Source organism: Ursus arctos, unplaced genomic scaffold (assembly GCF_023065955.2).
Source record: "Ursus arctos isolate Adak ecotype North America unplaced genomic scaffold, UrsArc2.0 scaffold_13, whole genome shotgun sequence".
Taxonomy (NCBI): Eukaryota; Metazoa; Chordata; class Mammalia; order Carnivora; family Ursidae; genus Ursus; species Ursus arctos.
The window spans coordinates 9,124,464-9,148,354 of record NW_026622797.1 but is presented as its reverse complement, the minus strand read 5'-3'; the positions used below and the strand labels follow the sequence as shown (position 1 = coordinate 9,148,354).

The window sequence follows — 23,891 nt, the reverse complement described above, 5'->3', positions numbered from 1 at the left end:
TCTTTTTTTAAAGGCAAATATATTATGAAATCATGGCAGATTAGACGTGGCCATACTGCTGCAGGACTTCTGCCCTCAGCCTGGACAGCTGCGTCCACACTGCTCACCGAGCGCCCTTGATGGGCTGGACGATTTCTCCCCTTTCCTGTGACTGTGGGCAGTTCATCCTGTGAAGGGCTGGTCTAGAAAATATTCTTTAATTTTGTCCCCCAACAGCATCTACCTCCATTGGTACTTGGAGTGCTCTCATTTTATCTTCTCCTGTCCCAGACGTGATATAATACATGGTGCTTCCCAGAGACAGACGCACACTCATTCAGTCATTCATTTAAGGAGAAGATGATGTTTGCACAGAAAAGAAACTGTAGATGGGTGGTGGTGTTTCAGGACGGGTGGGGCTTGGGGGGGGCAGAGAGAGTATTTCCATTTGAGAAGTCACCGTGCCCTTTCCTAGTAGGACCCTAGCCCTGAGTGAAGTGTTAATCATTTCTCCAGCCTCATAGTAATAAAGTCAATGTCTTACAACATTGGATATTTTTCAACATACTTTGAAAACAGAACTTGACTTGCAGGTTTACTCAGCCCCATGTATTATGGGAAGAAACAAGATCCAGAGAGCAGGTTCAGGATAAGACCAAGAATAGAACTTAGTCCCTGGCTGCTACTCTAACATGAGCCATGGGGCAGTTGGGAGGATGACTGGGATTTACCTTTCACATAGAGAAGGGTTTTCCTTGGTGGCCCAGGGAATTTGAGCATAGAGGTGGGTACCTACAGCAACTTAAAGTGAAGCAAAGGAAAGTAACAGCTGAGGATCCTCCACGGGCGGGGCTGAGTTGGGCGTGAGCGTGCGGATGTCAGGCCGGCCCACTCTGGATGGCTGCCAGGGATGAGCTCAGCATGGGTGTGAGGCCTCCGGGGTTCTTCTGAAAGGGCCCTGATTTATCCTGGCCTGTGGGAGGGACTGACTTTTACTTTTGAAACAACATGTGGAAGAATCCAGATAATGACCCATCACAGCTTTTCCTTAGCATCCATGAGTACTCCTTGACCTTACAAAGCAGAATTTTCTTTATACTGGCTGTGCACTGCAGATGTAGCAAAATTCCTTCTGAGCTACATCCAGCCTTGGCCTTTCTCCAAATTTGTGGTCTGTTGTGGTAAAAACTTGACAAAGAACTCAGAGTGGCTGCTGTGGCTCCTCGTTTCCTATAATGTTCAACGAGAGAGCATTAGCGTTGAAAAGCAGCTTTTCTCTCTGCATTGGACCAGGATTAAGAACTTGTTTTCGTCCCTCTTCCCACCATCCTTACACATAATATGACATTAAAATAATCGATGTTTACACATCATTAGAAACATGACACATTAACATATAAGTTAATAATCTTTCCACACGTATTCTCACCACCATACAACAGAGCCCAAGGCACCTCACTTGGTGCCTCCAGGGCTAGCTGTCCCCATCCTTCTCCTCACGCCAGAGTGCTCTGGTAAGCATCCCTCTGATGGCCTCGTGTAGGTTGTGCGTGGGGTAGAACACGGCCGTATTCAGTAACACCCCGGCCCAGAGTCTGACCTGTGGTGTCAGGCGGTTTTTCAGGCCGTCTGGATTGGGGTCATGTGTCCATTGCCTCCTTTTCACTCAGCACTTTTGTCCCGGCAGATGGTCCAGCAGCGTATCCCATCCCGGTGCAGAACATCAAGCCACTGCTCACCGTCAGCTTCACCTCGGGGGACATCAGCTTAATGAACAACTACGATGACTTGTCTCCTACTGTCATCCGCTCAGGGCTGAAAGGTACAGAAGGCCGCATGGGACCCCAGGCCCACACATCAGCCCTACGTGCGTTTGCCTTCCAGTGGGTGTCCAACACCCGGTCCTTATCCATTCCCATCCCTGTGCCTCTGCAGTGACCTCTTCCGGGCTTAGTGGAGTCCGTTAATGAAGCGATTTCCTTTCGCTCCTCTGCTTATCTGACCAGTTGATACCTAGGCTTATCTTGAGGAGGGATTCCTGAAGGTCTTTGTCTTTCTGTTCTTTTCCTACTATGACAAGAGTGATCTTTCTCAGGTGTGTGGTGTTCGCCCCTGTCTGACATTCTGTCTGTACGGCGTCAGACCTCAGTGCCTGCTCTTCCCGAGGCAGCAGGCTATGCACGGCACAGCTTCACAGAGGCCCCTGTTACGTTGAGGCTTATTAAGGAGCTGATGGTTGTGTGGTAAAGTTACCCCAGCAGACTGTGGACGTTCCATGGTTGCCAGACTGAGGCACTGATGAAAACATCAGCCGCCAAGGGCTGACACTTTCCTGACAGATGTTATGAAATCTGTTATCATACGAGAAAATCACTGTCCGTGGGCATTTGGTGTGTTCCACATTTTGCAGTTTGGAATGTTTACTCATGTTGTGACCCTGATGAGTTCTTTGGAAAAACAGTTCTGTCTCTTCAGGATTAAATGGTACAATGTAGAAGTTTCTGGACTTCCTCTGGTCTCAAGTTAAAGGGACCTACTCTAATCTGAATTGGAAGGTCAAGGGCAAACCAGAACCTGCAGTTCAACTTGCTACTGTCATTCAGAGCTGGCCCTCAGAACAGACAGTCCTGTCATGTGCTTCTTGTCTGAATTATTCAGGAATCACAGGGATAGGGAGACTTAAGTGTATATACTTAACTGTTGATTGGCTGGAATGCATCATATCTGTCTGCACATCCCCAAGCACTTAATATTTCTATTTTAAAACTATAGAAATTTAAAAAAAGATTTTATTTATTTATTTGAGAGAGAGAGAGAGCATGAGTGGGGGTAGGGGCAGAGGGAGAGGCAGACTTCCCGCTGAGCAGGAAGCCAGACATGGGGCTCAATTCCAGGACCCTGGGATCATGACCTGAGCTGAACGCAGATGCTTAACCGACTGAGCCACCCAGGCACCCCAAAACTATAGAATATTTTTAGAAGTTCTGCTCCCTTTTATGGGTGTCCCATTTTGCTGTTTTGAAACTATAATTGTAAGGAATTATTTAGCCTATAAACTCCTGAGGGATGTGAACTATGTAGAAGTCCCTCTTTATACCACAAATGGACTCCCTTAGAAGCTGAGTATTTTTTATGCGTGACGATGATGAACTTAAATTCCTTGGGCTTTTCTGTGTTCTTTTCTGAAAGTTCTGACCTTTGTGGAGCTAAAATGCAGGGATGGTCATCATAAATTCTCACATATATTTAGTAATCCAGGCTCTTCTTTTCTTCTTCAGAAATTCTGTTTTCAGGGGCGTGGGTAGCTCATTTGGTTAAGTGTCTGCCTTTGGCTCAGATCATGATCTCGGAGTCCTGGGATCCAGCCCCGCGTTGGGCTCCCGGCTCAGCGTGGAATCTGCTCCCCCTTCTCCCTCTGCCCCTCCCTCACAGCCCGTGCTTTCTCTCAAATAAGTAAATAAAATCTTTAAAAAAGTAAAGAAACTATTTTTTTTAAAGATTTTATTTATTTATTTGACAGAGATAGTGACAGCCAGTGAGAGAGGGAACACAAGCAGGGGGAGCGGGAGAGGAAGAAGCAGGCTCATAGCGGAGGAGCCTGATGTGGGGCTCGATCCCATAATGCCGGGATCACGCCCTGAGCCGAAGGCAGACGCTTAACCGCTGTGCCACCCAGGCGCCCCTAAAAAAGTAAAGAAACTGTTTTTAAAGCTTTAACCAAGTTGATTAATTTCATCAGAACTTGCCTCTAGTCTGGAGTCCTGAACTGTGTTCCCTACTAAGTATCTGATCAGGACTGAAAATAGCATACTTACCACTCAGTTCTGCTATGTTCTTTATATAGCAAATTTTTCTAATTCTTTGCCATCTTGCTTACCTATGGAAACTATTTTTTTGGACATATTAGTTTGTTTCCTGTCTTTCAAACTAAATTGTATTGAAGTAGCACTGCCAACACATCCCCACCAAGCGTGTGCTGGACGATTAGGAAGACATATGAGGTAGCTTGTGAAGGAGACCCAGGGAGGCCCTCCCAAATGTGTAAGTTTTTGACTTGAGTTTTATTCTAAAAATATGGTCAAATTTAGCATTCTTTTCATTGCCTGACTAGAAATCTAAATCTAATATGAAAGTATTTTCAACCTTACACTTTCATGGGCAAACAAGCTTTCGCACAGAGTCTTCTCGATTATAAGAAGTTAGATGAAATTTAAGTGAGTTGATGTCACCTGATAGGTGCTAGATATAGGCACTTTCTTCTGTCTTAGTTTCAGAGTATTATGAGAACTTGGTCTTACTTGTAGTATCAACAGCAGTGTTTTTTTTTAATTCATTTGTTTTCTTTTTGTCCACTACGTTATGGGGTATGTTAATAAATACTGGGAAGAGGTAGCCAGAATGCTGCCAAGATGGCATGTGGCAACTTTCTCCATCCACGGGAATCTATCCTATTGTGGACAGGTCAGTCGCTTGTCACATAAGGTGGACTGAAAGGGTCTAGTCTTTGTCTGTTAGTGTTTCAAAAGAAATATCATCAGAGAACTTTTCCATTGAATTAATATGACTCATGATATTTCCTAATTTATTACCAACATTGTAATTTATGTCATTGCAGAAGAACACAGAATGGTAAATAGCTCATAGTCCCCACGACTAGCTTCTTCTCCACAACTATCCAACTTCGTTTTCATTGCAGATTCATAGGGTGGTCGGTAATTTTGCTTTGCAGATGTTTGCTGAGGAAATTCTGCCTTGAGGAAAAATCTACAGAGTATCCCAACTTTGGGGGCTTCTGTTTATCACACAGTGAGCCATAAATTAGTTCACCTTATTTGGGGTTTTTACCCTCTGTCGTTACTATACTCTTCCTTGACAATTTGGGGGGGGGGGGAGACTTCCCTCTAGAAATCTTGCATTCTCTGACTGGGGCCCTATAAATTAGACGGACAAAAGACAGATTGACAAGAGAAAAGAAAACAAGTTTATTAACACATGCACTGCATTTACCTGTGGAAGTGTTCAGAGATGAGTGACTCAAAGGGGTGGGTAAAACTTGGTCTTATGTAGCATGTTAACAAAAGAATAATATGTTTTTGGAGAAGTGACAAGACAAAGGGAAAGGACTTGAAGTTTCTAGGGCAGCAGACTGTGGGAAGGTAAACATATGGGGATCTAATGGAAGATAGGGCTCCTTCCTGAAATTTGTAGATTCTCCTGGTGCTGTCTGTGGGCTGATAAGGATCTAGAGATGTCTCCAGTGATTAACTTCTGTCCTTCCTGGTCCGGGTGCGGGGGGGGGAGGGGGGCTTCCCCAATATACATCCTGCTTTTTGGTAAATAGGGAGGAAGAAGAGAGCTTGCTTTTTTTTTTTTTTTTTTTTTTTTAAATATCTGCTGTTTCTCAATTGCCTTTGGCTCCAAATAGTTTTTATGCCAGTGTGGCATATTTCGAAGTGGCATACTCTGCTACCCTTCAAGGAAAAACAGTCCAGTGATGAGCTCAGAAATCCTCTGACCTAACCAGTTCCTCTCTTGTAGAAAGCAAGCTCTCAAAGGCACTGCTCATTTCACCCATATTTGTCTTAAAATCAAAGAATTTAAACCCCTAGGCTTTGTTTCTTTGTTTTATAGAATTTCCTCTTTTTGTCATTTCATAGAACACACTGAGAAAGTCAAGAGGGAGTTTTGATTTTGAGGTAGAGTGGTTTTGGTCAGTGGTCCTCTCTACTCCTCTAGTTGGGGCTGATAGAGATTGTACCCGTCTTCCTCACAGAGTACATGCTGATGTTGTTCGGTCCTTAGTATGTTCACCAGAAGCACTGTTGGTAAAATAACATGTACATTTTTTTTTTCTTTACTATTACACACTTTCCTACTTTGTGCACCTGCTCACTTCTTCCTCTCAACACACAATCCATGTACACAAATGCAAGTACACACATATCTCATGATTAGTAAAAAGGCCAATCATCAACATGGACACCCAAGGGACAAAGGCCCCTGTGAGCCTCAGACTTCTAGCCAGCAGCTGGAGTACATGTGGTGTTTGGTAAGAGTCCTGTTCTTTCTCCACTAGTACTTGGCTTTCTCTTTTTGACCCAGCACTAATACCACATGAAGGGCTCTTGTTAACACAAAAGCGCCAATTTTCTCATTGCTTAATACATGTAAAATTTGACCCTCCAGCCTTTTACCAGAAAAGATCCATAAGGTTGTCTGGCTAAAGTAGAATAATGTGACTATGTTAATGTTTTTTGTGTACAATGTTTAAGAGACCTAAAATCCACAAACACCTCAAAATCATCAAGAAAGGGGCGCCTGGCTGGTTCAGCTGGTAAAGCACGCAACTCTTAATCTCAGGGTTGTGAGTTTGAACCCCATGTTGGGCGTAGAGATTACCTTGAAAAAAAATCAGCAAGAAAAATTGGTACTTGAGGAGGATGGGCCTCTTTTGTGCCTTGGAAATCCCTACATCCCTAGAGACTCTGCTAAGAACTTCAGGAAAAGTGAAAAAAGGATTACTAAATAAAGCATTAGTTCATTCTTTCTGGCTTATATGTATATTTCAAGATCTTATTTATTTATTTGACAGAGAACGCGTGCGTGCACGTGCGCGCGCACAAGCGGGGGAGGGGCAGGCAGAGGGAGAAGCAGGCTCTCCACTGAGCTGGGAGCCCGATGTGGGCCTCAATCCCAGGACCCTGATTTCATGACCTGAGCCGAAGACAGACGCTTAACTGACTGAGCCACCCAGGCGCCCATCTTTCTGGCTTACATTTTAAAACAAAGTTTTAAAGGTTTAAAAATTACAAAATTATTACTAAAAGATTGGGCAAAGGTATTGGGGATTTTTTTCTGGTCTAACATAAGACGGGCATAGCTTACAAAAACTTTCTAGGGGCGCCTGGGTGGCGCAGTCGTTAAGCGTCTGCCTTCGGCTCAGGGCGTAATCCCCGCGTTATGGGATCGAGCCCCACATCAGGCTCCTCCGCTATGAGCCTGCTTCTTCCACTCCCGCTCCCCCTGCTTGTGTTCCCTCTCTCACTGGCTGTCTCTCTCTCTGTCGAATAAAATCTTAAAAAAAAAAAAAAAAAAAAACTTTCTAGGACAGGAAAGCTTCTGTCCTGACCACATCTAGGTTTCTGTATCCTTCTTCATCCTAGTGAAATCTAGAAAGTGAATTAAATATGTGATTTCTCTTTCATTCTGTGGTAATCTGTAAGGATTTTAAACTCCTGCCCTTGGAATTCAGCCCCCGTGGAAGTACTCACACACCCCGGGCTGACACTGCACAATCTCCAGTGTTGTTTTCTTACTCCCATTACTGAGTTCTCTGTGTCGGGTTTTCTGAGGTGAGCGTGTTTCCCCTGGTGCCTGTGGCCCATCGTGGGCATCAGGACTGGCTTGCACTGTGTGGCACGGGGCCTCGGCCCTTGACGCTGCTGCTTGTGTGATCAGCAGAACAAGAAATGGAGTTATTCCTGTGGAACATGTTCTTTTTTAAAGAACGGCTTGCCTGTGGCGACCACCGCTGCCTCCCTGTAACTTGATAACTGCACTAGAGAAGTCCCCAGGCAGCTGCTTGGGAACGTGTGGACTCGAGCGTAGCTGGGACCGAGGATGCGGGTGTGGGGGGCAGAGCCTTTCGTCTCTGTGCAGTTCCTGAACGGACCGTGTGCCTGGACCAGCCCTGCAGGGGCAGCAACCCACTTTGCTGTTGGGAAAAACCACTGAGTGGCAAAATTCAAAGAATCTTATTAAACTAAGTAAATAGCAAGAAGAGTGGTGCGGGGGTGTCGCTCACCCCCTGACCAGAGCGGGTTGGCGGAGGAGCCTCGGGAACTGGATGCTGGCCTCCACCTGCTCGGAGCCGCAGTGCTGCTTGCGTCCTGGGCAACGGCAGCCTCTGCGCTTTTGTCATCTGTACCTGTCAGTGTGAGCTGCTTCTCCTGTTGACGTCCTTGTGCTGCCAAAACTGTCACCCGGAGAAGGTCATTTCAGTTTGGTGATCACAGCCGGCTTCTCAGTGGAGCACCTGAGCCCCTTTGGGTTTCCAGAGCACACTGAAGGACGCGCACACATCCCCGAGCTTCCCCCTCAAGTCTTGTTCTCGATCTTGCTCAGCAGGATATTTAGTTGATTCTTTTAAGTGATTTTTCATTTCCTGGTTTGTATTTAACCTTCTTCATATCCTTTTATAAGATAAAGGAAAAAACTCCTTTTATTGATGCTTTCCCTATCTCAGGTTGTAGAGTTCTCTCACTTCGTGGTTGTCTGGAACTGCCTTCACTCAGCCCTCTGCTCCCTCCGTCTCTAGCTCCTGTCGGTGGCTTACTTGACGCACAGGCTCTCGCTTCCCTGGGTCCAGAGAGCCATCCTGTGCCAGGGACCGTTATCCGGTCTTCCAAGGAAGTCAGGGAGCACTGGTGACCTCAGAACGTGCTGTTCTTAACGTCAGAATCGGCACCACCTGTGACTAAGAGAAAGCTTCTGAGGTCGCGTGTGACCTGCCGGAGCCCAGGAGCTGCTGGCTTCTAGACCTTTAGGCTCCAGCCAGCCTTGCTCAGAGAGGCCTTTGAGTTCTGGATTTCAGCAGTCTCTGTATGAGCCAGATAGGGCTCTTGGGTCTTAATGGGGAAGAACTATGCTGTAAATCTTATTAGTACAAATAGCTTGTTTGACCAGCCAGAATAAGTAAATTGCTCACGCTGGGATTAGACAAACCATTTCATAGCCATTTCATAGCCATTTCTTATAGGTACGAAATGGCTTGGGGGTGGGCGTCACATCTCCAGGATGAACATTTCTGACAAGACTCCCATCCACCAGAAGTGTTTATCTTCTTTTCTAAGCCCCCACAACATCCCAGTGTGGAATAAAAGTCAGGGCCCTCATATGCAGATACGTCCTTTATCTGAACTTTATCTGCCCAATAGTGCACAGAAAGCAAATGAATATAAACCTGGATTTTGCTCTTGACCTACTTTTTGCATCTGTAAGCTCTTGGAGTCGTCGCTGGGGTGGGGGCCCAAGCAGTAGATGGACAGTCCTAGGTCTGGTCGTCTTACCCATGCTGTCAGAGTCTTGCTGGTTTCGGAGTTAGATATGTAACAGGCCAGTGTCGGCGTATGTGCTTTTACCTGGGAGCGTTGTGTTTCAGGGGCGCCGCGCTCCCCATCCCGGTAATAGACCCCTGTTTAAATAGAGTCTGTCTTGTCTTCAGAGAAATGGGTAGCTGTTGTCTTCTTGAGGAAAAGGGGAAGGAGCCACCTTGTATTTGCTCAGCATCTCTGTTTTCTAAACTACTTAAGTAAAAGTTCAGGGAGGGTCATATTGTCATGCTGACCATCTTCTTTGTGATTTCAGAGGTGGTGGCCCAGTGGTGCACCCAGGGAGACCTCCTGGCTGTTGCTGGTATGGAACGGCAGACCCAGCTTGGTGACCTCCCCAACGGCCCTCTTCTGAAGAGTGCCATGGTCAAGTTCTACAATGTCCGCGGGGAGCACATCTTTACCCTGGACACGCTTGTGCAAGTAAGGATGTGTGTCAGACCTTCACTGTCTTAGTATGCTCCCCGAGCTCCATGAAATACCGAGACTTGGTTGTGCTTGCTGTAATTATCTTCAACAGATTTTAATCTCTCATTGACCAGAAAAAGTAAGGGACGAACAAATTTTTGCCTTTAACCAGAATACTTTATTACATTCCCCACTCAAAAGAGTGGACAGTGAGTAAGCAGAGTGAGCTGGTGTTTATCATCAGTCCCAAGTAGAAGTTAGGAACTTAAGAGAAGTGTGTGCTTAATCTTCATTTATTCGCTCGGATTTTATGTTTTTTCATGCCAACAATGTACTTTTACATCTGAACTAAATTATTATTAAACAGTAGGTAAAAAAGCTTGAAGATCTTTAGGGAGGCATGCACAGGTAGCCCTTTTCTGTTTGTTTTTATTTCCTAGAGATCTTTAGACCAGTACACTTCTAGTCTGGATCAGCTTCTCGTGGAGGACAAAATTCTCAGTGGGATGTAGTGGAGACGGGTCTGACAGTGAGTTGAGGATTGACAGGGGTGATAATACATTAGAGATTTACATCCTAATTACTCAGCTCAAAGAGGCAGCTATACCAGATTTTGGGGAAATTTGTAATTAGATGTACACATTCATTATTTAAACATATCTTTTTTTTATTTGTGGAAAAATAAACATGACAAAAAATTTACCATTTTAAATAATTTTTAAGTGTACATTTCAGTAGCATGAACTGTATTACATTATTGTTTAACTAATCTCCAGAATTTTTTCATCTTACAAAACTGAAGCTGCTAGTGCATTGCTTGAAACATAGTAGGTGCTCAGTAAATATTTGCTTAATATGATTGTTGGGTGGACAGTTGTCAACATATGCTTTCTTTAATTCTTTCTGTTGATAGTTTGAACCAGTAGGCTATGTGCCTTATCAATCACATTTGTCATGCTGACTTTCTGTCCCTAGCCTAACTGAAAGACAAGTAGGAGAGGATGGGAATTTCTAGCTCTTTCTGAGTTAATAAGACTTTTACATTTATTAGAATATTTGTGAATTGAGGTGCTGAAACACACTCCATATTGATTCAGCATTGTCCACTATTCTGTCTGATTCAGGGCACCTCTGCTGGCATTCTATTCCTTCTACAAGGATGTCCTTCCCTGCCATCTCAGTGTGGGGAAATCCGTCATCCTTAATGCCAGCACAGTCACATCCTTTTGTAAATCTGCCAGTGATTACGACCCCTCTTCTCGTGAAGCATCCCCCTGGGATGTTTGACATTTCTGATACTTACTACACTTTTCTGTCTACTTGTCTTCTTGAAGTCAAAGACCATATTTTCTTCATTTCTCTGATTGTCACTGTGCCTAGAATATAGTAGAGGCTCAGCGGCCTCAACCGTTGCAGACGTTTTCATCAGTTGTAATGTGAAACTAACATAGGTCTTGAATTTTAACTTTTTTGGGGCTCAGCGATAAGAGGGGAGCTTAGCTGATCTTCCTTTGGGGAAAAATATCCGTATAGTGTCTCAGCATTTTAGTAAATTATTCTTTTTTTTTATTTGAGGATCTGTTTCAACCATTGAAACAAATGCCTTAATAATATAAAGTTAAATAATGACGCTATTAAAAATCAGGTACAACATTAATTATAGGTAGCACCAGCCCAGCTTTTTTCTGTAACGATTCTAAAATCACATGTTATCTGTGCTATGCTATTCGAGTTGTCCAAAGGCAGGGACATTCTTATAGCAGGACGGAAGTTAGGAAATTTATTGGGCTGTTTATAGAAAGAACTAAACGCAATTTGGATTGGATAATTTATTTCCAAGTTAATTAGATTGTAGGTTATTGCGTACAAAGCCGTTGCTGGGCACACAGTTGCGGCAGCCTCGGCTTTAAAATTGATTCTCCTGATTTACTCATAACAGCAATGCTAGTGGCTGAAGCTCTTATGAGGAAATATACTGCAATTTATTTTCCTTTCCTTTCTACCTGTTGTAATTGAAAATTCTGTAATTTACCTATTAGCTGTTCTATGACCAGCCATATGTAATTGCATATCTGTTAATCTGACAGCAGAGTTTTAGAGTTAGCATTACCCACTGAAGTTCACAGGCTTCAGTAATTTGGGTCTGGGGTTTGGGTTGGTTGATGGTTGATTTTGTTTTAGCTTTATGAATGTATTTTGCACAAAAGGCATGTTGAGGGAGTCAGCTTTATTCTAAGAGGTTCAGTTGCTAACATAAGATATCTGGATAAAAAATTAAGAGAGAAGGTAGAGGAAGAGGTGATGTGGAAACAAAAAGTGAAGTGAGAGATAGCATTTATGGTCATCGACTCCGTACTGCGGGAGTGTCCGTTAGCAGAGGGATATATTGCCCTGTTTTGTTGAGGGCTCACTGTGCCTATTCTTACGAAGCTGCCACAGGAGTGCTCTCTCCCCGGTTTGCTATAAATAGACGTGAAGGTCCTTCCTAAGGTTGTCTGCTTTCAAAATACAAGAATAGTGTGTTCTTTTAAAACTGAGATGTGGGTGCCTGGATGGCGAGCTGGCTTTTACTACTGCACGTTAGTTGCCAAATTGTTACAGCTTAGCATTCAAAACTGTCCATGGCTCCAGCCAACATAGTTTGATGGTGACCACTCACCCAACTCAGTCTGTTTAAAAGTGAACTGTTCTAGAAGGCTTTCCTTCTTTGTACACACTTGTACAAACATTAGACATTCCCTTTGTACACACTTATACAAACATTAGACATCCTCTTCAAATATTAGACATTTGAAGTGCATTTCCTCTAAGACAGAGATCATCCCACCTTCTTAGGGGAGCTGCGGAAAGGAGGGGCAGAGCTTCAATGACTGTGAGAGGCCAGGAGGGCCCTCTGACACCCACAGGATCAGATCTCTCAGCGGGCTGCGTCCCTAGTTCTCAGCCTAGGGCCCTCGTCGGCCAGAAACTGTGGGTTCAGAGAGCCTCGTGGTCCCTTTCTTGGGACAGCTGGCTTTGACCCTTTTGTTGTCTGTTGTCTTTTGTCTTGCTTGAGCAGCTTATCTTAAATATGGAAAGAACATCCTCGTTTTTATTCCCCTTAAATTTTTAGAGGACTCATGCAACTCACTGCAGATACAAAAATAGCAATACGGTAAGGAAGCCTTCAATGTTTTAAAATAAATAAGCTCCCCCATCTCAGTCAGGCCTGTGCTGAAACTACCTCTCTGCTCCCCTCTGACTGACACGACCCCCTCACTCTTTCTCAAGCCTGTTTTCCTGCCCATCTTCACTACCTGACACGAACAGGTCGTCCCCATCAGAGGGACTAAGATACGCATCTCTCTCCCTGTCCCACCTCCGAGTGCCAGCTCCGTGAGGGCGGGGAATTTATTTTATTCAGTATCGGTCCCCAGCACTTAGAATGTATCTCATCCATCGTATGCATTTAACAGATGGTTAACTGAGTGACTGACCGCATGAGTGTGTGGTGTGTATTGTACGAGAGCAGGAGGTAAGGTTGGGAGGGATGGAGCGTGTCATCATGTGCCAGAGGGGCTGACGCTGGCCACCTACTAATGCAATCCACGCGCAGCAGCCGAGGACGGCAGAGGAGCAGATTGCCCTTCCGCCCTCGCATGGCTCAGCGTCAGACAGGGAGACAGAGGTCCTTGAGAGGACAGCTCGACCATGCGTTAACCACTCACCAAACCTCCGGACAAGTAGCATCTCTCCCCGGCTGAGTGATACCTGTCCTTGTTCCACCAAATTCACCAAAGCACTAGATTCCTACCACGCCAATGCTCCCTGAAATGTAGCTCATCTTCTTGTCCTTTTGCCTTGGATTTAGACATGCAAAGTATGTGAACTTCCCTACACAAATTAAGATTTGAATGTTACCAACTTCACAGTTCTAGCCATCGGTTCTAAAAATAGTCATTTTGTGTGATTTGAGAGAGAGATTAAGTCTACAGATTTACAGCTGAGTTTTTCCCTAGCAGACAGCAGCTGTTCAAACAAAAGCATTTGTCTGTGGGAGTTGTGTTAGCGTGCACCCTTCTCTGTTCCCAGGTTTACTGGAATTAAATATTTGGTACGGTTCTCTTCTGTTGCCGCAAATCCCGGCAGGTGGGCAGTTCTTAGGGGGGATGGCGCTCTGTGGATGAGGGCTGTGGGCAGGCAGACAGTGGATTCGTGCCCTGCTGGCACCGCAGATCCTAGGGGACATCACTGATTGGGAGGCATCTGAATCGAGACACCCCACACCCCATGTCTGCGGGCATGTGCGCTTACCTCCACTTTGAGTCTTGTTCTTTCCAAAACAACAGGACATTTGTAAGGAGGGCATTGTAGGCTGAAGTACCTATAAACAGCACAGGAAAATCAGCACCAAAAGGAAATGAGACTTTTTAAAGTAAGATGACATATAAAAACGGTATAAAAGTATTTAGAAAGGTACAAAAGGATTTCCTGTGTGGTTTCTTTTTTTTTTTTTTTTTAAAGATTTTATTTATTTATTTGACATGACAGAGACAGCCAGTGAGAGAGGGAACACAAGCAGGGGGAGTGGGAGAGGAAGAAGCAGGCTCCCAGCAGAAGAGCCTGATGTGGGGCTCGATCCCGCAAGGCCAGGATTATGCCCTGGGCCGAAGGCAGACGCCTAACCGCTGTGCCACCCAGGCGCCCCTCCTGTGTGGTTTCTTACTTGTTTATTTCCAGCTCTGTTGAGTTGACATGAAGGTTGTGTAGATTTCAAGTATACAAGTATGGATTTGATACGTTTATGTATTGTAATAGGATTGCCATCATGAGGTTCACTAACACCTCCATCACAACACGTAATTACTGTCTCTTTTTGTGGGGAAAACATCTAAGATACAGTCTCTCAGCAACTTTCAAATACATAGTATAGTCTTTCTACAGGCTTACAGGACTTAAAGGTATCCTGAGGTCATGGCCCCACTGCTGCCCTACTCTACTCAATGGGAATTACAGTAATCAATTTCCCCATATCAGGGACACCTCAAAACCTTCAGACAAGAAGATCAGTTCCTACTATCTTTAAATTCTTCTTTATTTTTCTGATATAGCCTTAAAATGCAGTATAGAAAGGTACCAGTATTTATTTTGTTACTTTATCATCTTATGTGGAGTATATGCTATAAAAATAACTTACACGAGCATGTGTTCCCCTCCTTTACTGAAGCAGACTATCACTGATGTGGACGAGTAAGTGAATGCTCACCCCAGATACTGTGCTATAAATCCCTGTTGGTATTCTCGGTAATTCCTGGTAACCTTGCTCCGGATAACAGTTCCCCCTTGGAGAGTCCATAGGTATCACGTCCTCAGGCCGCCGCATGCCTCCCACTCTTTGCTCTGGGTTCTGGTTTTCACGCTTCCCGGCCCTTTCAGTCCTCCTTGTGCAGAAGTCTGTTTCCTCGTGGATGCCACGTGCAGAGCCGGAGCGCGGTCCTTCCTCACCTTCCAGATGGCGCTGTCTTCTTGCTCTCTTGTGCACCTAACAGCACTTCTTGGCTAATTTATCTCCACTTTTGGGCCCACGTGACCTGCAGATTCTTTTCTGTGGCAGAACTGAAAGGATTAAATGGGCTGCTATATGTGCTTGTGAAGCTGTAAGAGAGAGAATTTTCATCTGCCTTGAAAGTCTGTGTAAGTGGTTTAAGGTCTTCTGTACAAAGATATGAGATACATACTTATCATACTGATAATTTTATGTAAGATCCTCCCAAAACATGTTTTAGCTGCTACTACGAAAAGCAGAAGGACAGAGGGGACAGGAGGATAAATATATAACCTGCACTTACGGGGGTTGATGATAGCAAAGGCATTTTTTGTGTATTTTTTGTGTGTTACCTGCTTTGTCCCCAGTAGTGATTATGGCTTACTCTGTGGGGTCTACTCCACATGTGGGATCTTCTTATAAGGAGGCCCATCTGCAAGTACTCTGGAGGCCCACGCACTTGCGTTCCAGGCTCTGTGGTCCTTCTCCAGGGGGTCGTGGCTGGGGTCCCAACCCGCACTGCCCGGGCTCACAGACATGGAAAGAAAAGATGGAGTACCTTCAGCCTTGCATTTTGATTTGACGTTGAAACCAGGATTAGCTGACCCTGGAGGCTATTTTAAGCAAGTGTCTTCATCTGTTCCTTTTATTTTGATGTTTGTCACTAAAGTGCTGTGAAAATTCTGCTCCTGTCACTCCTATAATAGATCTGACACCCTACTTCTGATCTTTGCATCCCCTCAAGACCTCACTAAATTAGAGCCCCATCCAGCTGGACAGGAATGAACCAGTTCTCCTGCGGCTTCCCTGTCACAGCCCTCCGCCTCCTCCTTTCTTCCTTGATGGATCTTACTTAGCTGGCACCGCTGAGCCTTGGAGTTTTTTCAATACAACTAGTTTCTGACTTGCATATTTGGATTTAGCCTGCGTTTTCAAAGCAGTGGTGGCCACAGCCCCCGGGAATAGTCACTGCATGAACTGCGTGTCCCCCCCCCCCCCACTGTCCTCTTCCCAGAGGGCTTTCTGCTTTCTTCCTTTGGCCCGTAGCTTGAGGGCGGCCAAGGGGGACCATGATTCAGGGTCTGTGGCTTATATCCTATGATAGGTCTCGGAAGTACCTTTGACATCTTCCCTCTCCTTTAATCCTTACAGCTCCCATTTTACTCCTGAGAACATGGGAGACATCCCAGGGTTGTAGAATAGTCCCCAGGTCACACAGCATGTGACTCCAGACCAGTGTCGATTTCACTCTAAAATGCTCGTCAGGACCGAAGAGAAGGGCCATCTGGTCTAGCTCCGCACCACCTCTCCAAGCCATAGGAATAGCCCCCGGTTTTTCAGGGATCCAGATAACCAGAGTTCAGTAAGGAATGTGGGTTACTGTACCCCAGGTTAAGTGCATCTTCTGGTAGAGACATCATTATACAGAGCTAAGTTAGGTTTTATGGCACCAAATCAAATGAGATAATACATGTGAAAGAACTTCACAGAACTGTTCCAGTGCTTTGCCTTCTGGCCTGGAGACCTGACTTATTTTCCAATGAAAATACTGAATTTCTGTGATGTAGTATTTCATTCTCTATTATGCTTTTTAAAACCAATATTCTCGGAAACTATTAGGTCACTTTATTTTGTTTGACACACACGTGCGTGATCTTCTGTGCTTCACCACAAGAGCAGAGCCTAAGTGTCACCTCCCTCACTTCCTGGCAGCGCCCCATCGTCTCCATCTGCTGGGGACACCGGGACTCGCGGCTGCTGATGGCTTCGGGACCGGCCCTGTATGTGGTGCGCGTGGAGCACCGCGTGTCCAGCCTGCAGCTGCTGTGCCAGCAGGCCATCGCCAGCGCCCTGAGAGAAGACAAGGACGTCAGCAAACTGACCCTGCCCCCCCGCCTCTGCTCCTACCTCTCCACCGCCTTCATCCCCACCATCAAGGTAGAGCCTCTCTACCCTCCCCCAGCTGGCTCCCCACTCCCGGAGGGCTGGCCAGGAGGGCAGAGTCCGAGAAGGTGGGCAGGAATCCCAGGGCAGGTGTGCAAAAGTCGTGTCTGCTCCTTGGCGAGAGTATCCAAGTGATGACTGCTTCCGAGTGTGGTCTGTCCCTGGTACTGGTATCCCACCAGAGACTCTCCTTGTGTGAGGGGCATAAGCTTTCTTGCTTGCTTGCTTGCTTGCTTTCTTTCCTTCTTTCTTTCTTTCTTTCTTTTTTTTTTTTAGATTTTATTTGTCAGAGAGAGAGCACTAAGCAGGGGGAGCGGCAGGCAGAGGGAGAAGCAGGCTCCCTGCTGAGCAAGGAGCCCGATGCAGGGCTCGACCCCAGGACCCTGAGATCATGACCTGAGCCGAAGGCAGTCACTTAACTGACGGAGCCAGCCAGGCGCACGGGCATAAGCTTCCGCATGGCAAAGGCAGCACTGGAGGTTGATTGCTGTGCCATCCTGTGATCATTCTGCCTTGTTCAGTCCTGACTTCCTGACAGATGCTTCAGAAAAGTGGGAAACCTGTTCCTAGAAATTTGAGTAGCTTGCTCCATTGCTAGTTACGGGAATGGTCAGATTGAACCCTGTCCTGAGGATGGCGCCACTGTGCTGAGGAGGGGTGACCCCCCACCCCGCACTCGCTGTCACTCGTCCTTTGTATTGACTGTAACTTGAGAATTAGTCTGTTTTTTGGTGGTGTGTGGAATAGATCTGCCAGGGGCTGTTCAAGTGTGGGTTCCGCCCTGACCTCAGGACCTCCGCACCTTATATTCTTGCCTGTGTTCTCTTTTTTGTATTCTACCTCTGCTTCTGAGTGTCCGATTGACTTGTTCAAGGTGTCTTTTTTCTTAGAACATCAGTTTTAGAATCTGTTGTGATGTTTTTTCAAGTTGCTTTACAGTCTTGGTTGTGTACCAGTGATTTTTAACCCTGTGCACATTAAAATCACATGGGGAGCTTTTAGAAAATACACATGCCCAGTGCCCTCCCCCCCACCCCGAGATTCTGATTTCATTGTTTGAGGTGGGATCCTAAGATTAGGTATTTTTTTTAAAGGTCCCAGGAGATTCTTATGTGCACCCACAGTTGGGAATCACTGTCCCACATCACGTAGTTAACCCTCCCCGAGCTTCCAGCCAGGGCTCTCTTGGAGTAATCAGTGACGTCCTTACTCTTTTCTTTCCATGTCCTGCCTCTAGCCCCCAATTCCAGATCCCAACAACATGCGAGACTTTGTCAGCTACCCCTCGGCCGGCAACGAGCGTCTGCACTGCACCATGAAGCGCACAGAGGATGACCCGGAGGTGGGCGGTCCATGCTACACCCTCTACCTGGAGTACCTGGGTGGGCTCGTGCCCATCCTCAAGGGCCGGCGCATCAGCAAGCTGCGGCCGGAATTCGTCATCATGGACCCCCGGACTGACAGCAAATCAGGTGGGCCTCCATGCCAGAGAGACTAAGACCTCATTCTTAGGTGTGGTTGAGGAATAGTCTTCCTGACCACCCATGCAAAGACAATGCCTACTTATGAAACGTGAGCCTGTGTTTTGGCTAGCGTGGAACATCCTCAAAATTGCCCCATTTCCAAAACTGTATCGAAGTTCATGATTCTCTAAATGTACTTTCTGATGGGTTTTTAACAGCATTCCGTGAGGCCGTAAGACTTCGTGTGACTGGGGCTGTGGGTAGAGGAAACATCAGCTCTTTGTCAGGGGGAAGCTGGCCCCGGCTTTCTGGGAACAGTAGATTCCTCTTGTAGTTACTTATCAGGTATTGTCAAGGGCCTTAATGTAGTGTCGAGAGAAGCCGAAAATAACAGTGAGGTACATCTCTGCCCTCCCAGAGCAAGTGATAGAATTAAAATTCTCAGACCTTCAGCCTACTCCTCAGCCTCCTGCTAAAATCTTACTTCTGCTCCTCACTAATCCACCGTGAACTGCTTTTTAGCTGATTACCAAGGAAAATTCCTTGCTCATCCACAAAGATTTTGGCATGATGACTCACTCTACCCTTCTAAGAACTCTCTCCTCTACTGATCTTTATTACTCACTTGGTGTATTCAAAGTGCTTGCTGCGTGCTCGTCTCTGCCATCCTAGACTAGGAGCCTCCAGCATAAAGGGACTTGGCTGTTTCTCTTTGCACCATGGATGCTTGCCCAGTGTCCAAGCTAGTGACTGCTGAGGCCCGCCTGCCCCTGCCAGCAGTATCTGGCAGCTCATATGTGCTTTTGTCCCCTGTGAAATCCTGCTCGTCACCTGCAGCGGGGCGAGAAACACTGCCTCCTGTACCAGCTGCTTGTCAGTCGGGCTGCTGGTGTCCTGCGGGGCCCATGGTGGTTGTTGGGCCAGGCTCTGTCTGGCCCCCTGAATCCTGAGGCCTGGACGGAGGGAACTGAGTCCTCTCTCTACCCCAGGGCCTGGCACACGCCTGACCTTGAAACGGTTTTGTTTCCTGGGTGCATACTGCTCTCCACTCCTCTGTGCCTACTGTCTCTGCCGCCCATTAGACTGGCCTCTGCCCCTCGTGTCCCTGAGGCCATGGTGACGTGCTAGTGTCACAGTGCAATGGGCCTTCCTAACCTGGAGGGCTCGCTCACTCCGATATTCGATGCATGCCCACCTCTGTCTAGTCCTCATTATTGGTTCAGGATCCATGGCTGCATCCTGCTGTCAGTGTTACTGTATAAAATTGAAAGCAGTGAAACTGTACTTTAACACATTGGATATTAGTCCATTTGTTTGTCTTTTGATTCATGCAGTGAACTAGTACCGAGCAGAAGAACTGGAGGCTGGTAGGAAGGTGGGTAGGACGGAGGGAGAGAGAAGATTAAGAAGGAAGGCAGGCAGAGGGAGGAGAATAGAGCAGCGGGCACTGACCTCGAAGGGGAAGAGCCGGTGGTGATCAGTGATGCCCAGAGTGGGTGGGGCACAGAAGGTGTGCACCATCCTCTTCTCACGGAGGGGGGTTGTTGTGTCTGAGGCTCCCCACTGTGTGTACAAGTTTATAAAACCTCTACTCAGATTGAATGTTGAAGGGAATGGACGTGAAGAGCTTGCTCTGTACCAAGTGCATAAATTCCCCACTAAAAATAGGACCGAAGACGCAGGTGGGGGTGCTGCAGAGCACTGAGGCTGCCACCTCCCAAACTCCGTGCCGTCCCCGTCCCAACACCTTGTGCCTCCTCACTGTTCACATCCAGCTGCTAGCAAATGCAGATGGACTCGATCGCTAGCAGTCCTCTGGGGAATAAGATGTTTTATTTTTGTAATTAAAAGAATCAGAAAGTTACAAAGCAAAGCAGATCCACAGTGTGTATTCAGTGCTTCCTTTGTCCACGGTTGTTGGGTCTCCTGTGGCTGTGGGGCAGTGCCAGGGTGTGTCTGCTTTCAGGGACTTCATAAACCTCTTTTGGGTGACAACACCCAGAAAGTTCAGTAAGAACATCAAGATTTTAATACCTAAAGACAAACACAGAAGCTATGTTACGAGGCAGAACATGAGTAATTGCCAAGACGGTATACCGGTATACGTATGCTGGCTCCTGGCTGGCTCAGAGCAGGAGTGCGGGAAGCGGGGAATTTCTCGTGAGTGGATTAACTCTTTAAAGTCTGCACCTCGGTGCTTCTCAGAACCCGGGCCACCTCCCTGCAGATCACCTGGGGTATTTATCTAAATGCAGGTTGCCAGGTCTGCCCTTTAGCCTCATTAGACGGGTCTGGGGCAAGGCCTCCAAGTCTGCACCTGCCGCTGCCTGGCTGGCAGTTGGGCTCCAAAGCTTGTGACCCACTGCTGTAAGTGTTCTCCAGACAGCTGAACAGACACACTCCTCAGAATTACCAGTGTGTATTCTTATAATTGAGAGCATACACGAGAGCATATTTTTTTAAAGCAAAAATCCACCGATTTTTAAAAGGCATCTTTAGTCAGAGCTTACTGTGGGTAGAATTGTGTCCCCCAGAAATTCCTTACCTTACCTCCTGTGTTACTGTATTTGGAGATAGGGCTTTTAGGGAGTGATTCAAGTGAAATGAGGCTGTCAGGGTAGAGTCTTAACCCAGTAGGATTGGTGGCCTTGCAAGAAAAGAGGGAGGGCTCTGTCTCTCCACATGTGCATGCTAAGGAAAGGCCCTGTGGGCACACAGCGAGAGGGTGGCCGACTGCAGGCCAGGAAGAGAGTCCTCACCAGAACCTGATCATGCCGGCACCCTGATCTCAGACTTCAGCCTCCAGAACTGAGACGGAAATTTCTGTTGTTCATAAGCTACCCAGTCTGTGGCATTGTGTTACAGCAGCCCAAATGGAATAAGACATGAGTAAAGGACAAGAGCAAATGGCATGACATACAACTGTGAAATCCTGGATTAGCAGGCAGGTCAGGATCTGAGTGGACAGCACGTTACTGAATTTCCTCTGGCCAGTGAACTGGCTCTGTGCTCACGAGCTCTCTGTGGGTTTATATGCCCCTGTGAATCGCGGCCAAGTGTCTTTGGACTAAGTGACTCCTCACTTAACTAATGTAAAGCACTGCTCAGGGCAAGCCTTTTTATTTGACGAACACAGGTGCACACAACCCCAGCTTGCTGTACTCACGCCTTCTGATATGCTGTACTTATGCCTTCTGATAGGGAAGTCGTTCAAGAAGAGGGTGATGTGGGCCTCAGACAGCCTGCTTCCAGGTAGCATGGTGAACTGTTCTCTGCCTCCAGGGCCCTCAGACAGGTCCCTGTTCGCAGATGTCCCCTCCATATGTTCAGAACACCAGGGATGAGTTTATGTTAGCAAACTTCTCCTTTCTAATGTAAACAGCCCTTTTGAATGATAAAGTCACTAAATTCCATAAATTATTTCATTGCAATTGGACAGTTCAGCTTTTTTATAACCTGGAGAGGTTCTTGGAGCCTTGAAGGGCTAAGGCTTTTGTCAGTAAAACAAAGTGATTTTGAAGATGGGAGTCTTCCTACAGTGAGGGCAGTCCTACCTACAGTAAGGGAGTGCAGAACAGGGTTCGGGGGGTGAAGGGATGTGAGGGGTGGGAGGAAGGCAGCAAAGGAGAAGGGATTTCGAGGAAGGTGTCACACATGACCTTCATCAACCATGCAGTTTCGTGATGGTCCACCCTCTCTGCATACCGTCTTCTGCCTTAGGACCTGTAGCCTTTGGCCTGGTGACCAGAGGTGAAACTCAAGCAGCTTCTGTATAGCCGCCCCCCGGCAGAGCTCAGGGCTGCCACGGACAGGCCTCCTACACAGGCCTGCCTTCCAGCTACTGCTCGAAGCAGGCCAGCGTAAACATCTGGGAGACCCTGCAATGGACCTGACCCTGTCAGATCTCCAGTCCAGAGCAGGCCTGGAACCAGCAGGGGCCTTGGCGGGCCCCAGGTCAGAAGCAGGATCTTGGGTGGGGAGTCCATGAGTCAGCAAGCCCCTTGCTCGGCCTGGGTTCCCCAGTTGCCTACAAACCTGTATGAACCCAGATGGATGCCTGTTGTGCTGGAAGATTCCCGCTTTTGGCGCAGTGAACACTACCAGACTATTTTGTATGTTCCAGAAACACTGAAATCCCATGCCCACTTTGGTAACAGTAGAAGTGATTGCCTCCTTTTGCTTAGAAAATGTTACAGCATAAAAATGTAAAAGGGAAACCATACTCTTTCAGCCTCTGAACTTAAAATGCTGGCCTATAGTGTCGGTCTGTCCTATAGTTTCCAGTGATAATGGTCCTCCTTAGGGTCTGATAGCACTTTCCAGAATGTGCTGGTTGTGTCTCACCAGATGAAATCTACGGAAACAGCTTGATCTCCGCCATGCTGGACAGCTGCAACTGCTCGGACTCCAGTGACGTGGAACTGAGTGACGACTGGGCTGCCAAGAAATCCCCCAAAATCTCCCGAGCTAGCAAGTCACCTAAACTCCCAAGGTAATCTCACTCCCAGGGCTCTTCTTCCTTGTTCGTGCCTCTCGGGCTGTCTTTGTTGTGTCTGCAGCAGAATCTCATTGAAAACGACGCCAGAAGAGCCCCGCAAGAGGGCATCCCTGCCTTTCATCGGTAAGGTCTGCCAGTGATAATTACAGCTTTGCTTTCTTCTCTCCTTTGGGTAGAAAAATCCACCCATGGGAAATTTGCTAAGCCCTCAGAACTCAGGGTTAGTACTGACAGTGGGTGGCACTGAGTGGCTGTGGCTCCCTGGCTCACTTGTTTGTTCTTCCACTTCGAGAAAAGTAAGAAGGTTTTATGGTGAGTTTTAACGTAATGCGTTGAACAGAATGCCCAATTAAATACCTTATAATGCTGTAATTGGAAATAAATCGTAAACTAAAAAAATTTCACATGCCAAAGGTTTGTCCTAAAGAGTTGCAAAAAGCTAAGAGTAGATAGAAGGGCCTTTTGTGCCCTAGATAAGAGCCCCTTCCGCTCCTGGCTCCGCTGGTGTAGAAGGCTGTATGACCTCAGGGTATAACTTGAATGAATCCGTGACCCGGATGCCAGTGTCCTTATCTGTGGGCCAGATCTTCACTAAGCTCTCTTTAGCTCTAAAATTCTGTGATGCTGAGCCAAATTAAGATATAATTTATGTACAGATACATTCCTGCCCCAATCTCAAAGACATAATTTCCTGTGCAGTTGATAAAGCAGAATATTTACCACCCAGTTGAAGGTAACATTTCCATCATCCCGAAAAGTTCCTCGTGTCCCTTCCCATTCGATACCCACCCCCCAGAGTAATCACTGTTCTAACTTCTGTCACCACAGATGAGTTTGACTTGTTCTTGAATTTCATATAAATGACACCAAACAATATATACTCCTTTTTTATTTGACATTTTTTGCTCAACATAATGGCAGATTCATTCGTGTCATGTTTATCAGTGGTTTTTCTTTTTTGTTGT

General features: G+C 46.5%; 1 protein-coding gene across 5 annotated transcripts in view; it reads left to right on the top strand.

Annotated features, from left to right (window-relative positions):
- Positions 1-23,891, top strand: part of TULP4 (TUB like protein 4) — a 230,938-nt gene that overhangs the window by 188,308 nt on the left and 18,739 nt on the right. For 4 of the 5 annotated variants that reach the window (XM_048225871.2, XM_057310918.1, XM_057310916.1 and 1 more), the window contains 5 exons: positions 1,667-1,801; positions 9,346-9,512; positions 16,735-16,959; positions 18,203-18,437; positions 22,776-22,920. In XM_048225871.2, coding sequence (XP_048081828.1) covers positions 1,667-1,801; positions 9,346-9,512; positions 16,735-16,959; positions 18,203-18,437; positions 22,776-22,920 — 907 coding nt within the window. The remainder of the gene's footprint in view (positions 1-1,666; positions 1,802-9,345; positions 9,513-16,734; positions 16,960-18,202; positions 18,438-22,775; positions 22,921-23,891) is intronic. The other variant, XM_048225873.2, reaches the window with a different exon arrangement.